Source organism: Leptonychotes weddellii, chromosome 8 (genome assembly GCF_054177405.1).
Source record: "Leptonychotes weddellii isolate Sample4059 chromosome 8, ASM5417740v2, whole genome shotgun sequence".
Taxonomy (NCBI): Eukaryota; Metazoa; Chordata; class Mammalia; order Carnivora; family Phocidae; genus Leptonychotes; species Leptonychotes weddellii.
The window spans coordinates 27,403,867-27,422,717 of record NC_138376.1 but is presented as its reverse complement, the minus strand read 5'-3'; the positions used below and the strand labels follow the sequence as shown (position 1 = coordinate 27,422,717).

At 53.7% G+C, this 18,851-nt stretch overlaps 1 protein-coding gene across 1 annotated transcript in view; it reads right to left on the bottom strand.

The window, feature by feature from the left end:
* The window catches only part of FGD2 (FYVE, RhoGEF and PH domain containing 2), a 20,192-nt gene extending 1,606 nt beyond the window's left edge, over nt 1–18,586 (bottom strand). The window contains exons 1-13 of the mRNA XM_081827545.1: nt 18,331–18,586; nt 14,676–14,910; nt 12,979–13,059; nt 11,911–12,059; nt 10,063–10,219; nt 9,710–9,848; nt 9,108–9,166; nt 8,716–8,862; nt 7,916–8,008; nt 1,512–1,591; nt 1,396–1,426; nt 875–967; nt 4–259 (exon numbers count right to left, since the gene is read on the bottom strand). Coding sequence (XP_081683671.1) covers nt 4–259; nt 875–967; nt 1,396–1,426; nt 1,512–1,591; nt 7,916–8,008; nt 8,716–8,862; nt 9,108–9,166; nt 9,710–9,848; nt 10,063–10,219; nt 11,911–12,059; nt 12,979–13,059; nt 14,676–14,910; nt 18,331–18,395 — 1,585 coding nt within the window. The 5' untranslated portion in view covers nt 18,396–18,586. The remainder of the gene's footprint in view (nt 1–3; nt 260–874; nt 968–1,395; nt 1,427–1,511; nt 1,592–7,915; nt 8,009–8,715; nt 8,863–9,107; nt 9,167–9,709; nt 9,849–10,062; nt 10,220–11,910; nt 12,060–12,978; nt 13,060–14,675; nt 14,911–18,330) is intronic.
* Nucleotides 18,587–18,851: the final 265 nt, after the last annotated feature.

Here is an 18,851-nt window from a genome sequence, read left to right as displayed (position 1 = left end):
GACAGGTGAGGCAGAGGGGGGACAGGTGAGGCGGGGGGGACCGGTGAGGCAGAGGGGGGACAGGTGAGGCAGAGGGGGGACAGGTGAGGCAGGGGTGGACCGGACAGGTGCTGCCGGGACTACTCACGTAGCCGCAGGCTCGGCAGTGGTGGCGGCGGCGCGTCAGGGCGTTGAAGGGCTCCCGGCAGCGCATGCACATGGTCACCATCTTGTCCCGGACCCACTGCGGTGCCCGGAGGCCCAGCTCCTCGGACTGCAGCTGTCGGGTGGTAGGGTGGGCGCTTCAGGACCCCCTTCTGGCCACGCGCCGAGGCCCTGGGGCCCTCTGTCCACCTGCTGCTGGCAGGGGTCACGTGTGCTGTGCATTCCGGGGGCTCCCATGTGAACTCACAAAGACTGTAACGCTGGGTCAGGTACTATGACCGCCCCTCGTACAGGTAAGGAAGCTGACCCCAGAGAGGTCGAGGGACTCAGCAAGGACACCAGCAAGCCAGAGTTCGGAGCTCAGAGTGGAAATCAAGTCCCAGACACTCTCCCTCTCCCACCTCCTCCGCCTCCCACCTTCCCTTGGTCTTAACATTCCTTGGGCACTTTCAACCCAAACCTGCCCGCCCCACAGCCCGAGCCACCTAGATGGGAAATCCTTCCTAGGGAGGGTTGCATAGAGAGGCCGCCAAAGGACATTTTTGCTAATGGGAGAACCTTTGGCGCTGAGTCTCTGATGTGGGGGTGGGTGGGCTTTCTCGGGTCCCTTTAAATCAGTCCTGGTGGGTGACACTCCCCTGCCCTCCAGGCCAGGCTGGGCAGAGCAAAGAGAGGGAATAAGCTTGTGTGAGGCTGGTGGCTCAGCTAGGGATGTAAAGTCCTCATTTACCTCCTGCTCCTGGGTGTCTCCCTCAGGGCCCTGGACCGCAGCCTTGAAGGTTTCATTCCGCTTCTCGATTTGGTCAATGGCCGCTTGGCAGGCCTAAGGGGGCACGGGAAGCGGTTAGGGGGCGGCAGGGAAGGTTCGCTCATCTGTCCGTCCACTCACGCTGTCAACAGACATTGCTGGAAGCCTACTGGGTCCCAGTTGCTGGATTCTAAACACACCCTGGCTGACTCAGGGGAGGAGAAGTTGTTAGCCCCAGACTAAGGATGTGAAAACTGAGGCTCAGGGACATTAAGTGACCTGCCCAAGGCCACCCAGCAAGGCAGTGAAAGGTCTCATTCCAAACTACCACAGAGCGACTCCTGAGGAAGCACAGGGAGCAGCTGGGCACGCATGCACACGCATGCACGCACACGCATGCACACACATGCACGCACGCACACGCACACACTCCCCTCCCTCCCCCTCAGCCTGGGTGGGTAGGCTGGGTTCAGAACCCCAGAGGCCCTGGAATGTTCTGATACCTGTATCCAGGAAATCATTTCCTCCTGGGACCTGCTCGGAAAGTGAACACAGGTGTTGAGGAGAGCAGCTGCTCCCAGTTTTCCCGCCCTGGCCCAGGCCCCAGCTCCATGCCTACCGGGCTTGCAGCTCCAGAGTGCGCTGCTTCCCCGACACCAGGAAGGAGTGGGGGAACTCCGCATCAGTCAGCTCCCGCACCTGCTTGGGAACCAGAGGGAGATAACTCGATCAGACTTGTCACACCCTGCCCCCCTCCAAGCACCGTGGGGTGGATGGAGGTGGATCATGCCCAAGGAACAATTCGAATTTGAGGGACAGGGATCAGGACCTTCTCCGCGGCCTCCCAAAATCTGCAGGGCCAGGCAAATGCACCTGCAACAAGGATGCACTCTGAGCAAACAGGACGTCAAGGCTCCTGGAATTTTAGCAGCAGCTAAGTTGACTCCATGTGAGGTCGGAGTGACATTTCCCGACAAAGGATTCACCAAAAATGGAAATTGGGTCATAAATTGGGCTTGGGGACACAGCTTTTTCAAGAGCAGACCTAAGGCCTAGAATAAGACCCTCTATCTCATACAGTGAAGGAAGAAATTGGTTGCCCAATCCAGAGATCCGACAGACCCCCCACTTTCCCATCTTTCACTGTCCTCCCAGAACCCCACAAGTCCACGGCCATCGTGAAGGCTGCCAGAGAGAGAACCCTTACTACGTGCTGGCCACTGAGCTCAGGGCTCTCCATACACGTTCGCATTTAACTGGTACAACTGCGGATCCCAGCGATCAACCCTAACGCTTAGCCGCTAAGCCTCCCGAGGGCAGTGGCAGCCAGTGGTGATCTTGCAGAGGTCTCTAGGCTATCTGCCAGTTTACAAGAAATATGGGGGGCCGTGGGATGTGTTGAGTGACACCTCAGGGGTGCAGTCAGCAAAATCCAGACTGTGAGAAACGCTCCCGGAGAATGAGCTGATTTCTTCAATTACTACATGAGAAGAAAGAGGAAGGAGGGGATGTGTAATGATTAGAAGGGATGTCAGAAACACATCCCAAGTGATGCAAACATATCAGCTGTGAGAAGACATTTACGAGGATCTTAATATCATTGAATAATTAGTATTAATTTGCTAGATGTGATAATGGTACTGTTGTCACCTTTTTTTTTTTTTAAAGATTTTATTTATTTATTTGACAGAGAGAGACACAGCGAGAGAGGGAACACAAGCAGGGGGAGTGGGAGAGGGAGAAGCAGGCTTTCCCCTGAGCAGGGAGCCCGATGCGGGGCTCGATCCCAGGACCCTGGGACCATGACCTGAGCCAAAGGCAGACACTGAACGACTGAGCCACCCAAGCGCCCCTGTTGTCACCTTTTATGGCAAAAAAAAAAAGAGTTCTTATCTCTTTCAGACACATACTGAAGTATTTATAGGTGAAATGATTATGGGTCTGAGATTTGTTCTTAAATAATCCCGTGGAAAGAGGATTAGGAAGGGGATGATGGAGAAACAAGACTGGCTTTGAGTTGACAGTTGCTGAAACCAAGAGATGAGCATACAGGGGTTCACTGTGCTACTTTCCCAGCTTAAAACTCTCCATAAGAAAAAGTTAAAGAAAATCTTCACAGTGATCTTGGGAGAGAGATGTTACCGCTCATTTGGGAGATGCGGAGATGGAGGCTTAGAGAGGGCAAGAGACCTGCCTGAGCTCACACAGCAGCTAAAGGACAGAATGAGGATTCGAATTCAGGGTTTTGGCCCCCAAGGGGAAGGGGGAAGAACATCTATTTCCACCCCACCCCCAGAGTCCTGTAAGCACAGACCTGTCCCAGTGTGAAGGGTCATAAAGGGAAACTAAGACATAGACAAGAGCCCTGGTGTGGGGAACTTTGTTGTTCTACCTGCCACCTGAGCCTTTCTGCTGGATCCCTGCCATGTGGTGACCAGGCCTTCGCACACTCTCAGGGCGGCCCACCGTGTCCCAGGGAAACAGTCTGGGTATGTCCTTCCTCACGTTAGGCCCGCTCTACCCTTTGGGCCCACAGAATCAGTCTGATCCCTCTAGAAGGGGCCTAATGTGATTTGGACTTGAACCCATGGCAATGGGGAGGCTCTGAGGGTTGATAAATGGAGAAGCTCATGTGGAAAGAGGTGTCTGGGAAAGCCACACCAGCGGCTGTGTGCAAGGGACGAAGAGGGGCTGGATCTGGGGAAAATGGGCCTGCCTGCACCTGGGAAGAGAGAGGTTTCTCCCTGGAGGATGATATCGGGGAATCTGGCAAGACTCCATGACTAATTGGTGAGGGAGAGGGGAGAGGGAAAGAAAGGAGACATCTAAGGTTTGGGGCCCAGAGGTAAAAAGAAATATGTTGCTTTTAAGTAGAAAAAGGGGAACCAGAGGGGCCGGGACCACCTCTGCAGAGGGGCAGGATGAAGCTTCTAGAGGACATTCCCAGCAGCTGCTGTGCCCAGTCTCGACCACTCCCCAGGTTTGGGCCGGTTCAGGCCCCTGCTAACCCATACAGTGCCTTTGTGCTAATTAGAAAAAGACACCCCTTCTTCAAAACACTTTACTGACATCTGTTGGCAAACTGCATGATATTCAGATTTTGTTGGAACAAGACGCTTGACTGCCATCTGCCGGACAATGAGAATTGTAAATAAACAATCCACGATGTCGGCTGTGGATGAGGTGAGCTCATCTTAGGGCAGGTGTGCTTGTGCAGTGCCCAACCTACGTAGTTGTACATGGAGACTCTAGGTATGGATGCGCCTGCACCCCTTCCTTCTTCCCAGGCTGGCCTTGTGCGGGATGGTACAACGTTAGGACCGACTCGGACCTGAGGGAGAATCTGCTGCTGAGAACTAGGCCTCCCTGCTATCCAGAAAGGAGGCGGCCAGGGGGTCATGGGCCAGTGGGAACCGTCATGGGGGTCAAAGGCCAGACCTGCCTTCAGACAGCAGACTGGGAAGATGGTTCCTGCCTGGCCTCTGCCATTCAGGAGAAGGTGCCGTGCAGCCACTGGAGAATCCAACACTCCGTGCGGGAAATGTGCTCGCTGGGGTTGGCAGGCGCCAGGAACCCGGCATGCACTCACGCTCTCGGTCCTGTCTCTGTGTATTTTCTCTTTAGGACTGTTTTGGCCTCTCTATTTCTTGGCTTTTCTATCTGTCAATCTCTGCCTCTTTTTTTCTCTGCTTGGGTCTCTGCCAGCCCTAAGACAGGGTTGCCTGTCTCCATTTCTATCTGTTACTCTCCATAAACCTGCCTTTCTCAATCTCATTCACCAAGGCTCACGGACACACAAGCCCGCACACACCCTGGCCTCTGGGACATTCTGACCACTCAGGAAGGGAAGCTGGATGCCCTGGGGTGAGGGGCTGCATTCGTAAAAGACCTCAGTCAGGGGCGCCTGGGTGGCTCAGTCGGTTAAGCGTCGGCCCTTGGCTCAGGTCATGATCCCAGGGTCCTGGGATCAAGCCCCGCATTGGGTCCCTACTCTGTGGGGAGCCTGCTTCTCTTCTCCCTCTGCCTGCAGCTCCCCCTGCTTGTGCTCTCTCTCTCTCTCTCTCTCTCTGTCTGTCACATAAATAAATAAATCTTAACAACAACAAAAAGACCTCAGTCAGCTCAGGCACGGGGAGGAGGCTGGAATCCCCACAGGGAGCCCAGTTCCCCCCACTGGACTTCATCATGCTCAGGCTTCACCCCATTTCCAGGCCCTTAATTGGGTCCCAAATGCCAGGCAAGCCCAGTCAGGAGCAAGGGCATGTTCCTCTCTGCTGAGGGCTCTCAGAGGCCCAGGGGTTCTCCAGAGGATGGAAGGTCCTGGCTCAACTCCTACCTGCACCTCCCTCCTGGGGCAGATCCTGGGAGAGGGAAGAGAGGGCGTGACAGGGATATGGGATGGGGGAAATGGAAGCATACCAAGATAGGCCAGACTTGACTTCTGCTTCTCCCAGCCCCAGCCCTCAGGACACACTGGGGCTCATGAGTGATCCGAGAGTTGTCAAGAAAGATACCCCCTCCCTGACTTACTCCACTATGAATGCAATTCTGCACAAGCTTTGACCCTCTGAGTTGAAGCCTTAATAGGAGACAGTCCAGTGTGGTGATTAAGGACTCTAGACTCTGTTTTACCTGGTTTGATTGCTCAAACCAGGATTTGCTGTGCGACCCCCAAGCAAATTATAACCTTTCTGGGCTTTGGTTTCCTTTCAAAAGACTTTTAGGGGAACCCTCTTACACTGTTGGTGGGAATGCAAACTGGTGCAGCCACTCTGGAAAACAGTACGGAGGTTCCTCAAAAAGTTAACAATTGAGCTACCTTACGACCCTGTAATTGCACTACTAGGTATTTGCCCCAAAGATACAAACATAGTGGTCCAAAGGGGCACCTCACCCCAATGTTTATAGCAGCAATGTCCACAATAGCCAAACTATCGAAAGAGCCCAGATGTCCATCGACAGATGAATGGATAAAGAAGATGTGGTGTATATATACAATAGAATATTACTCAGGCATTGAAAAGAATGAAATCTTGCCATTTGCAATGATGTGGATGGAGCTAGAGGGTACTATGCTAAGCGAAATAAGTCAGTCAGAGAAAGACAATTATCATGATTTCACTCATATGTAGAATTTAAGAAACAAAACAGATGAACATAGGGGAGGGAAGGAATAATAAAATAAGATGAAAACAGAGGAGGAGACAAGCCATAAGAGACTCTTAATCATAGGAAACAAACCGAGGGTTGCTAGAGGGGAGGGGGTGGGAGGATGGGGTAACTGGGTGATAGGCATTAAGGAGGACACTTGATGTAATGAGTGCTGGGTGTTTTATGCAACTGATGAATCACTAAATTCTACCCCTGAAACTAATAAAAAAAAAGACTTAATTTTTTTAGAGCAGTTTTAGGTTCACAGCAAAATGGAGAGGAAGATACAGAGATTTCCCATATAGCCCCCCACCCCGCCCCCCACAGAACCTCCCCATTATCAACATCCCCCACCACAGCGGGACATTTGTTAGAATTGATGAACCTACATGGACACGTCATGATCACCCAGAGTCCACGGTTCCCATTAGGGTTCACTCTTGGTGTTGTACATTCTGTGGGTTTGGCCAAATGTGTGATGACAGGTATCACCATAGTATTGCACGAAATAGTTTCACTGCTCTTAAAATCCTCCGTGTTCCACCTATGTGTCCCTCCCTCCCTGCTAACCCCTGGAAACCACCGAGCTTTTTACTGTCTCCACAGTTTTGCCTTTTCCAGAGTGTCAGATAGCTGGAACCATACTGTGTGTAGCCTTTTCAAATTGGCTTCTTTCACTTAGCAAAATGCACTGAAGCTTCCTGTCTGCCTTTCCATGGCTTGAGAGCTCATTTCTTTTTATCACTGAATAATATTCCATTGTCTAGATGTGCCACAGTTTATTTCCTTATTTTTTTTTTATGGGACTGACTACAGATATCCTCACACACAGGCATGTACCTAGTTATTCATTTTTAGTTATTCACTGAAAACGATCTAGTCGTCCCTCAGTAGCGGGTGGGCTGAATGAATCACGGTACTCTGCACACACGGGGATGTTCCGCAGCTACCTGCAGAAGGGTGAGGGGGCTCCTAGTGATACTGACGTGCACCCATCACCAGAGGTAGCACTTAGTGAAAAAAAGCAGAGTGCAGAACAGTGTTCATGGAAAACGGTTTCACTGTTTATGTGGAACGTAAGGAAGGAAGCAATAATAAACATATTATTAGTTGGTGTCTGTAAAGACTGCCCCCGGAAGGCCTCTGAAGAAGCAAAGTCTGTCTCCAGGAAGGGGACGAGGGGATAGAGTGGGGAGGAGACTTCTCATTGTATACACTTTTTATATTTGATTTGGGGATGTGTATCATCTATGTTCTTAAGTAACAAAAGTGTTGTTTTTAAAAGAAGAAAAAAAAACCCAAAATGCAAAGGAAAATAACAGCCCCTCCACTATAGGGATACATGAGAGTCTGATGGGGTGATGCAGGGCCCGATCCACAGGGACCAGCCAGTCAGTGGGCACTATTATGGGCTGCTGTCCCCACTCATTTGTAGCCATTTCTGGCTGGCGACACACAGGGTCCTGCGGTGGAACTGACAGGGTAGCCCCTTACTACTCCAAGTGTGCCCTGGGAGCTGGTTAGCAATGCAGAGTCTCAGGCCCCGCCCCAGACCTACTGAATCAGGACCTGCATTTTAACAAGACTCCCAGGGGCCTCATGCACATATTAAAGTTGTCAAAGCACTGGGGTAGTGGAGAGGGAAAGCAGAGAGAGGCCAGGTCGGGGTGGGCGCTGCCCCAAAGAGTGGGCCAGGCCTGTGGGTGCCCACATGGGAGAACTCCAGTCCCAAAGGTTTCCACCTCCATGTTGGCCCAGGATCTGCCAGATTTAGGTTCCTGGATTGAGAACCCAGCACGGACCCTGCTTCTATTCCCCATACTTGAGCCCACCCTCGGGATGAAGCCTGACAGTGGGCGGGGTGCCTCTCACCTTCATTCCGGCCACGTCGATGCGGGTCCTCACCTGGAACTGGGCGCCCACCTGGATGACCTTGGGTATACAGTAGAGCAGCATATTGTTGAACTGCCGGAGGACACAGAATGGTGAGTGGGGGTGTAGTGGCGGGGCAAGAAAGATGCGAGGGGCAGGGCTTCCCTGCGAGTGGGGGGAGCACCCCTGCATCTCCCTGTCCTCTCGCCACGTCCCGGGCCAGCTCACAGGAGTCACAGGTGTGATGAGGAAGGGGTTGCCTATCTAGCCTCCAATCCAACGAGGATGGTCACTGAAGGGTCGCCCCGTCTGTGGGCATCAGACTTATAAGGCCTTTCTCACGGGGGCTCAGGGCTGCAGGGGCTTATGGGACATTGCAGCTCCCTCCCCCAGACCTCCAGGCGGGACCAGTTTCCAGATTTCCAGGAGACCCCCTGGCTTCTCTAGTGCAAATCTGGGTAGTTCTTCTTAGCAGCTAACGTGATTCTCTCCTGCTTTGCACTCCCTAGAGCACGGTTTAATACTCAAGGTTTGGAGCCAAACAGACTGGGTTCCAGTTCTGACTCTGTTGCTTCCTAGGGCCTATCTGAGAAACCCCTTGGTTGGAAATCCCTGAGGCCTAGAGGCAGCATGTGACTTGTCTAAAGTCACTTGGGTGCCAAAGCAGAGAAGGACAGAGAAGCAGGCTCTTCCCTGTTTCTCCTTCGGTGCCAGGTAGACACCAGGCAGGCAGGACCTGGGGCGGGGTGGTCCCTGGACTGCGCTCTCCAGTGCAAGGGGGCCACTTAGCATCCCCGTACCAAGAAAAGGTAGCGCTCCATGGGGTCGCTGCGGCGAAAGGAGATTTTAAGGACTGGGCCTTCGCGGAGCAGGGTGTTGGAGGGGTCCACTATGTCGTCCTCGAGACCCAGGCGCTGGTACACGTCCCACAGGTCCTGCAGGCGCTCCTGGGACAGGGAGTGCACCCTCAGCCACGGCCAGGCAGGACCCACCTGCTTCTGGAAGGTTTGCCTTGTGTGGACAGGGACGGGAGGCGAGGGGGAGGACAGCAGTGGGCCAGGTATCACGGGGTGGGATCAGGGGATGAGGGGAGAGAGACCAGGCTGGGCTGCGGGAGGCCGAGAGCTGCAGGGAGGAGGTACAGGGCCCCTGGGGACGCCTGCCGCTCCCACCCTGAGGGCCGGCTGCTCACCATCTCCGTGATGGCTGCGTTGGAGTGCTGAGCGGCTGAGAAGATCATGTCGAGCGCTTCTGAAGGGAGGTGCAGGGCCAGAATTACCTCCATGAAAACGTGGGGCTGGGGCCTGAGGCAGGAAGTCCTTGAGGCTTAACAAAGTGGCCTCAGGGCCTGCTATGAGTGACCGTAGGACCAACCTGGCCCCCCACATGAAATGACTGGATGATGGGGGCCATTTCCCACCCAGAGTGGAGAGACTGGAAGCCACTGAAAGACAAGGCTTAGGCATTGGGCTTCTGTGACCATCTCATTGCTCCCCAAACCAAGCCAGACCCAGAGGGTGCTGTGGAAAGAGCACGGGCTTTGGCATAATACAGGCATAGCTTCAAATCCCAGCTCTGCCCCTTTCTGGCTGTGTGACCTTGGGCAGGTCACTTGATCTCTCTGGGCCTTAGTGTCTATAAAAAATGGCTAATAGTATAGATAATGTCTATGAAGTGTCAGCAATCAATGTTGATAGCTGATAGTTATTCCGACCATTTTAGCAGGTGCTCAATCAATAAAGGGGAGTGGCTCAGGCCTCCCCAGCCACGTGCATTCCCGGGGGCTGTCCTCACTCTGAGCATCAGCCCGGTCTGGGGCCTGGGCTGGCAGCTTCTGGACGTACTCCTTGAGCAGTAGCTCGTAGCGTGGGATTCTCTGCACAGGTTCCAGCATGTGGTGTTGCAGAGTCAGGCTGCCGGAGGCCTCACTGCTCTTGGGGAGGGATGGGAGGAGGAAGAGTGTGGGGTGAGAGTGGGGAAGGGCGGGTTGGGCTGCCAAGAGGGGTGGGGGAATGGGCGAGGCAGGCAGGCGCGGGAGCCCGTGCAAGCAGCTGAGCCGGAGGTGCCCCAAATCCCTCGGGGAAACTGAGCCAGTACACACTGGGGGTGGCGGTGCGGGCTCGGCCCCAGCCCTCACCCAGCCTCACCTGAATGCGGGTGATCACCTCCTGGAAGGGTGCAGACTTGTCAGTCCAGGTGGCCAGCAGCTCAACCGCTCGCTCAAAGTTCTTGACATACTCACTGTACATCTTCAGGAATGGAGCCAGTTTCTGGATCACGTCCCCGATGCGGGGGGTGGCGGTCCTGCAACAAGGCCACCCAGGTACTGCCTTCAGCCTGAGTACCTCCTCTGTTGACTTGACAGGGTCAGGTTAGGCCAGGCTCTCTAAACTCCCCCCGCCCAAACAGTCCTTCCGCTGCCCTTCTGGGTGCAGGCATGGGGGCACATCATCCTCACCCACACGTGTGTGGTCCAACCCCATGAGACTCTGAGCCCCTGAGGGCAGATGCTGTTCTCTTCCACCCAAAGACCCAGCATAGTGGGCCCACAACACATCCTGTGACCACTTGAGGCTTCTGACATAATGGCAGCAGACACCACAAGCCAAGCACTGTCCAAGACACACGGCAGGTCTGATCCCACTTAATTCTCACAGCTCTGTGTGGGGGTGGTCATCGGCCCATCTTAGCGATGAGGGAGCAGCCTCAGAGGGGTAAGAACATATCCAGGGTCATACTGTGATAGGGCCGGAAGGTCAGGCCAGGGGCTGTGACAGCAGAGCGATGAGGGGCCCCACGATCACTGAAGCTGGCCTGCCTGAGTTTGATTCCCAGCTATTCCACTTACTCTAGCTGTGTGTTCTTGGACAAGTCACCTAACCTCTCTGTACCTCCACTTTCCCATTGGGAAAAAATGGGAATGATGGTAGGCATAGGGTCATCTTTAAAAACAACAACAACAAAACCCAGGGGTGCCTAGGTGGTCAGTTGGTTAAGCGTCCAACTCTTGGTTTTGGCTCAGGTCATGATCTCAGGGCCATGGGATCAAGCCCTTCGTCCAGCTCTGAGCTCAGAGCGGAGTCTGCTTCAGATTCTCTCTGCCTCACCCTCCTGCTCACTCTCTCTCTCAAATAAATAAATAAAATATTTTTAAAAAGATCCTTAAAATAAAAAAAACAAAAACAAACCAACCATTTTATTGTGAAAAACTTTAAGCCAAGGTAAAGGAAAAAGAATATAATAATGAAACCCTAGGGGCGCCTGGGTGGCTCAGTCGTTAAGCGTCTGCCTTCGGCTCGGGTCATGGTCCCAGGGTCCTGGGATCGAGCCCCGCATCGGGCTCCCTGCTTAGCGGGAAGCCTGCTTCTCCCTCTCCCACTCCCCCTGCTTGTGTTCCCTCTCTTGCTGTGTCTTTCTCTGTCAAATAAATAAATAAATAAATCTTCATAAAATAAATAATAATGAAACCCTATATATCCAACACTGGATTTAACAATTACAGACATTTCTGTTTGGTTGAAGAATTTTAAAGGACACCTCAGTCCTCACAGCATTTCTTTAGCAAAATACATAAAGCAAGTAATTCCATCACCAAATGCTTCAATGGTCGTCTCTGAAAATGAAGAGTTTCTTGCATCATCGCAGAGCAGGTGGGTTTGAAGATTCAGTGAGTTCATAGGTGTGAAGCCCAAGGCCGGGAGTGTAGGAAGCCCTCGGTTAGCACTGGCTCTTTCCACTGGCTCCGAGGTCCCTCAGCCTAGTGGGGACTTGACCCCTCCCCTCCCCCAGGACACACATACACACACACACACAGCCCCTCAGCGCTCATGTGTCCAAGCCCCTTACTGTGAGGACAGACTGAGCCCAGAGGAGGAGACTGTCATGGCCACACAGCAAGCGTAGGGGGCCAAACAGGCCAACCCCTGTGCCCCGGGGGGCAGCACCCTGACCCGGCCGGGGCTGCGGGGCTCAGGGGTTCGTGGAGGACCTCTCACCAGTCGTCCAGCCGCCGCTGCAGCTCCGGGAGGAAGAACTGTGCGTGGAACTGGTAGATGGAGGAGATGTTGGAGAAGATGAGCCTGACCACATCCTCGGGGAAGGCCTTGCTGCCGCGGGCCTCCCTCAGCAGCTCCTGGAAGAACACCTGCAGCCGCCACGGCCAGTCACTAGGCCCGTGGCAGAGAAGAGCCACCCGCACACCCGCCCAGGGGGAGACGGGCACAGCCTGGGGGTTTTGGGGCCACTCCGCGGTCTACTGGATGTTTTCGCTTTTTCAGTCTCCCATCATCCTCAAAACAGCCTCAGGAAGGGATAGAAAGGGCTGTATTCTGGCCACTTTACAGATGGGCAAACGAAGGCCTAGAGGCTCAGGGACTTGGCCAGGGGCTGGCAGCTGGTGAATGTCAGAAATGGGCCCATCTTGCCCATTTCCAAGGTCTTGGACTTCACCAAGCTAAAGATCCTGTTCCAGATGCACGAATATTTAACCTTCTGGCTTGGGGCTTTCTTAAGAACGTGTGAAGGGGGGGCGCCTGGGTGGCTCAGTCGTTAAACGTCTGCCTTCGGCTCAGGTCATGATCCCAGGGTCCTGGGATCGAGCCCCGCATCGGGCTCCCTGCTCAGTGGGAAGCCTGCTTCTCCCTCCTCCACTCCCCCTGCTTGTGTTCCCTCTCTCGCTGTGTCTCTCTCTGTCAAATAAATAAATAAAATCTTAAAAAAAAAAAAAAAAAAGAACGTGTGAAGGGGTAATAATGGTGAGGATGTTGGGCGTGGGGGTGAGAGAGGAAGATGCTGTGTGGGGCCGGGAAGGCCATGTGTGCTCTGCTATACGCGAGGCCAGCCCAAGTACCAGGGCTGGAATGGTAAGTGGCATGAATGCCCTAAATCCTGATTTCTGCCCCAACTCCAGCCAACGGGGGTAAAGGACTGAAGCTTCCTCGGATCACATCCCAGGTCCTAACTCTCAGCGCCGGTGAGGCGTACAGAAGGGACAACAGAGGTGGGGTGAGGAGACCTGGGTGCTGAGGCTCGGGGCAGGATAGGGTGGTGTTCTGACCACTGACCTGGTCTAGTAGATGGAGGCGTGCCACATAGGCCTTCTCTGTCTCCAGGAGCTCCTGGACGATCTTCTTTTCCTCAGGCTCCTGCAGGTGGGTCGAGGGGGAGAAGGAGAAGGAGAGAGACAGCTTTGGTCTCCTCTGATGGGGACCCCGGGTGAGTCTCCAAAGATGTCCCTGTGAATGCCCACCGCCTGGCGCTCATGCCCTCCCACAGTGCATCTGGGCTGGTGCTGGGATCACTTTAACAAAGAACGGAGCAGGAGAGAGGCTGTGCCAGTTCTGGGCCTAAGGCCTAAGAGGCCTGGAAACTTCTTGGAAGCTTACGGTGTCTTGGGAGTCATGAACCACCACATCTGGAGGTCTGGCTGCCCTGATGGAGAGGCCACGTTGCGAGGAGAGGCCCAAAGACCTCATTCATAGACAGAGAGCCAAGGGCCCAGCCGTGCCAGCACCCCAGCTGAACCCAGCTTCTACTGTCCCTGCCCAGGCACCAGGCTTGAGAATTGAGATATCTTGGGACTCCAGCACTGGCCACCATCTGACTGCAGTCATGGGAGAGACCCTATTATGGACTGAATTGTGCCCCCCTCCCCAAATCCATAGGTTGAAGCCCTAAACCCCCAATATGACTGTATTTGGAGATAGGGCCTTTGAGTTGATAATTACCGTTAAATGAAGTCATAAGCGTGAGGTCCTAATCCAATAGGACTGGTGTCCTTAGAAGAGGAGGGACAGACACCAGGAGAGTATGTTCATGAGGACACAGTTAGAAGACAGCCATTGATAAGCCAGGACGAGAGGCTTCACCAGAAATCGACCCTGCCAGCACCTTGATCTTGGACTTCCAGTCCAGAATTGGAAGGAAATCTAGTTCCGGTAAGTCACCCAGTCTGTGGTATTTTGTCAGGCAGCCCCAAGCTGACTACCACAAGCCCCAAGTGAGACCAATAGAAGAACCATCCTGGAGCATTCCAGTCAACCCACAGAACTGTGAGAAATAATAAACTGTATTCAGCCACCACATTTTGGAATGCTTTGTTATGCAGTGACTGGTAACCAGAACATACTACTATGATCACCCTCCCCATTTTATAAATGAGGGAACAGGCACAAAGATGTTAAAGTGCTTTGCCCGAGGTCACACAGTTAGGAAGCAGAAGAGTTGGGGCACGATCCCTGGCAGTCTGGCTCCAGAGTACCCGGGATCATACAGCCTAGCCCTTAAACTCCACAGACAACCAAACCGACACCCTGACCAGGGAGGTGACCTGTCCAGGATCAGTCTAAGGGCAGGATTAGCACTAATATTCCTGGACTTGGATTAATCACCCCCTCGAAGGAGGATTATTTGCCTCCTTCGGTGGGTAAACTGAGGACACACCTGGGAAGGGTGCCAGGTTCACAAAATGGAGACCATTCTAAATTGTGTGGCCTTGGACAAATTCTTAAAGCTGAGTTTTAATGTCCTTGCCTAAAAGACTCCCACAGTGAGGGGGACTGAAATCATGCCAACAGTGGGGTGCATTGTAGGCATTTAATCTAAGGCCATTAAGAGGGGAGAATCTAGCTTTCAACTGATCTCTGGTGACACAAGACCCCCACTTGGGGAAGTGCTGGCTTTGGCTGGGAGAGAATTTGCCGGGAGGAGGTCAGTGAAGGGGTCCCCCCAGCTCCCCACTTCTGCTCTAGCCCTCAGGCACCTGCATCCCTGGCCCAGGGTGGGTCCCAGGCTGGCAAGATTTCCTCCAGGCCCCACTGGACAGCTTGTTCTTCAGGGAGCTCAGGTACCTCCTGCTGACCGTCCTGGGCTCGGACCCCTCAAAGGTCTCCCCAAGGTTGGGCTCCTTCCACGGCTCTGCAGGTGGGGGATGCCTGCACCCAGGGTGGCAATGTTCAATCTCCAGCTTGCAGACTCTGGATGCTGCTCCTGGAGTCCTGAGGTGAACAAAACAGATCTGAGGGTTTCCTGGCTATAAAATAGGAAGAAGGATAAGCAATTACCTGGTGGGGATCGAGGGGTGATTAATGCAAATCACAGGTCTGAAGTGGCCCCGGAGTGCCTGGCACTCAGGAGGAATTTGCTAAGTAAAAAAAACATCCACTTCCTTCCCCATTAGCTTCTTGGAGGGAACTCCAGTCTTCAAAATGAGTCAGCATAGACTTTTGTTTTCTGTGGAATTACATACTTCCCTCTTTAAAATGCAATGAGGAACCCTCTGCATACAGTGCTTTCTAAGTGGCCCCAGATCACCCTCACCTGTACGCCTCACATCTGGTTTTAGTCTCTGCAGCAGGAAAGGCCCTAAAATCTTAGTAACTTATATATGGAGAGAAGATGGGAGCCATGGAACACTACAGGGAGGGCAGAGTTGCTAAAGCTGGGGCTTTCCAATGGGAATTGTGCCCTCTCTATACCTCTAGTGGGGGGAAAAGCCAATCTGGAAGCAGTTTCCTTGTTCCTCCAGGAATGGGCCTTTGAAGTGTAACTTTGTGTGTGTTTATCCTACCTACAGGGTCTATAGGCTAGTTAAATTCTTTAGATAACAGAGGCCACGCTTACTGAATATATCCCATGATTTGGGTTGTGCCCATTCCCTTTGGTATGGAAAGGCTTGCAATGAGACAGACGGGCTGGTTGGTGGAGGACACAGACAGGTACAAAGTCTCCAAAACTCTGAGAAAGGTTTTCATTACTCTGGTTTTGCAGCTAAGAAAACCGAGGTACAGAGAGCCTAAGTAACCCTGCAGCTAGGGGGTGGCAAAGATGGGATTCAGATCAGGCATGCTGGCTCCTGAGCCTTCGCCCTAAACTGCCCCTCCCCATTTGAGTCAAGGAGAAACAGGTCCAGAAGGTCAACATATCCGCCCCAAGTCACACAACTGGTTGGCGGTAGAGAGAGGATTGGAAGCCAGTCCCCAGTGGCTCCTCATGGGCTCTTCCACCCCTGCCTGGCACCCCGGTGCCCGGTTCCTCAGCCCGCGGAAATAGCTGGGCCTCAGGCTTTCTGTTCTACATTTGGTTTCAGCTTCTGCATTTCCCTCCAAGTGCCCCAGGCCAGCTTCTGTTTCCTTTTCACCCCTCAGTTTCAGATCAGCTAAGGTGCTAGGAGACCTCACAAGAAAGCCAAAACCAAGGCTGCTGGCCCGGGGCCCCTCACATGGTAAGGGGTGGCTCTCACCCTGCGGACAAGGCCTCCTCTGACCCCATTCTGGTCTGCGGGCTGCCTCCTCCTGCCCAGTGTTGCCTGGGCACAGCACACATGCCGAGGGTCTCCACCGGGCGTGCCTGGGTGGTGCTCTCTCCCCACACCCCAAGGGGCGGGTGGTGGGCCAGGAGGGCGGTGCCTAGAGCTGTCCTCGGTGCTGAACTAGACCGTGCTTGGCAAAGAACCCTGGGAGAGGTGGGGTAAGGTCAGCAGCTCAAGAAGCTGAGCTGCCCTTCTAGGCCCACATCTATGCCACATCTGCCGTGAAGCCCACAGAAGTCTTTGTCTGCTCTGAGGGCCCTCAGCACAGGATCTAGACTCCTCTCGGATATCTATGGTCTGTGACCTGGCATCACAGTAATTCCATGAGCTTCACGTCCAAAGACAGAAATCCTCCCGGCAGGGATCATTCTTACAGCTCCTGTGTTCGCCACGGTTCCTGGGTGATGCTGTGCTGTGCCACCCACCCACCCCGTCCAGGACTGAGGCTCCCTTCCCCCAGCTGCTGGCGGTATGGTGGCTGACAGCTGTGGACTAGGCCGCTCTCTGGGAATTGCCCTCCCTAGAAGACAGCTGCCTCAACCCAGGTCAAGTCCATATCCAATGACTAGTCCATGTGGACTTGCTTTTGCCTCAGTTAGAACAACCTGAGGGACATCTCAGCTTCAGAGCTCCTTGGGACAGGATGGGGCCTCTGTTGCAAGTACGCACAGTTCAACTTCTCCCAGTGCTGCATCTCGCACCTGACAGGTGTCATTCCCAAAACTATCCCCAGTAAATCTACTGAAGCAAATTTCTACCTTAGAGTCTTTCCAAACAGTCCCTAACATAGTCCTGGGTTTAAGAAATGCCTGCAGAGGGACGCCTGAGTGGCTCAGTCAGTTAAGTGTCTTCCTTCAGCTCAGGTCATGATCCCAGGATCCTGGGACGAGTCCCACATCGGGCTCTCTGCTCAGTGGGGAGCCTGCTTCTCCCTCTGCCTGCAGCTCCCCCTGCTTGTGCTCTCTCTCTCTCCCTTTCTCTGACAAATAAATAAAATCTTCAAAAAAAGAAAAAGAAGAGTAGATTAATGTCACACAGACACAGACAGACAGACAGATAGATAAACACACACACACACATACACACACCACCCCTGCCAGGGCCACCAATGACCGCCATACATCTGGCCCAGTTTTTTTCCCTTCAGATGGAAGCCCCTACCCACGAACCTAAAGCCTTCTAAGCCTCCCTGCCTCTCTGTACACCCACTGTCTCATCAAGAGATGGGAATAGACATAGACCTACCCTCAGGAGGCTGTTAGATAATTTTTTTTAAAAGATTTTATTTATTTGACAGAGAGAGACACAGCGAGAGAGGGAACAAAAGCAGGGGGAGTGGGAGAGGGAGAGGCAGACCCCCCCCCCCCCCAGAGCCGGGAGCCTGATGCAGGGCTCGATCCCAGGACCCTGGGACCATGACCTGAGCTGAAGGCAGACGCTTAACAACTGAGCCACCCAGGCGCCCCAGGAGGCTGGTAGATAATTAAATGAAAAAAAGTCACACAAGTCACTTAGAACAGTACCCCAAAGGTAGGCTGCTGATACATCCGGGTTTGCCTAATAGTCTCAGCTTTTCCTCTTGCCCTCTCCCCTCTGCCAAAAAAATTTAATGGCATCCACTTCCAGTTTTAACTGTGCCCTGATTTGAATGATAAATTATATGGCTGTCCTACTTATAAAGAGTGCATGCTCGGTAAGTTATTACTATTATTTCTGAGGGAGAGGCAATGGGTGGAGTCCTGCAGCCCAAACGCTGTGTTGGGCCCACCCACGCTCACTCATAACTACACACATTTGGACGCTCCCCAACATATCCGTGCGCACACCTTCCCCGCTGCCCAGCTCCTGGGGCCTGACCACACTCCTCTATGCGGCAAGGAACCCAGGCCCTGCCCAGACAGGAGGAGGTATCCAGGACGGGCCCAGAGAGAGAACTGCTCACTGTGAGGGCCCAAGGCAGCCGGGGCACTGATCCTCAGCCTGGAGACTGGGAGGGTCTGTGCTCCAGGGCCTGGCGGTGGGCAGAGGGGGGCCCTGGCCAGACAGAGGAGCTACGGGAGGCCACCAGTTGGCCCTGGCAACCCTTGCCACCCCCACCACCCCATACCTGCTGTTCTCAAACACAGTCACCAGATTGGACACAGATGCCAGCTTCTTACTTTCTCCCTCCATTCTGCAGGCCTCCACAGTGGTCCCCAGCCACCCCTGAAGCAGGGACGGAGGCCTCCAATCAGCACCCTCAGCCACCCCCACCTGGGGTCACGGAGGGGCTAAGGCATCCTGGAATGTGCTCTGGTCTTTCCAGAGGGCTCAGTAAGCCTGCTCCCGGCTTCAGAGGAAGGAAGGAGGAAGTGGTCCCAGAGCCACAGCCCTGAAGGGGAAAGACCGTACTTCCTCACAGAGGGAGGAGCCCACTCGGGCCCCACCCCTCCCTCACAGGGTCTGACCTTTCACTCCTGCACACCTCATTCCAAATGCCACCCTAAGTGGGCAACGGGGCCCAGAGGTAGTTTCTGGAGCCAGCCCATGGCTGATCTTGGCCAACCATGCTTTCGCATAAGGCCCCGTGGATTTTACTTGAGGCTTTCTCAGCAACTTCTTTTCTGCATCTGACCAGCTGCTCACTGC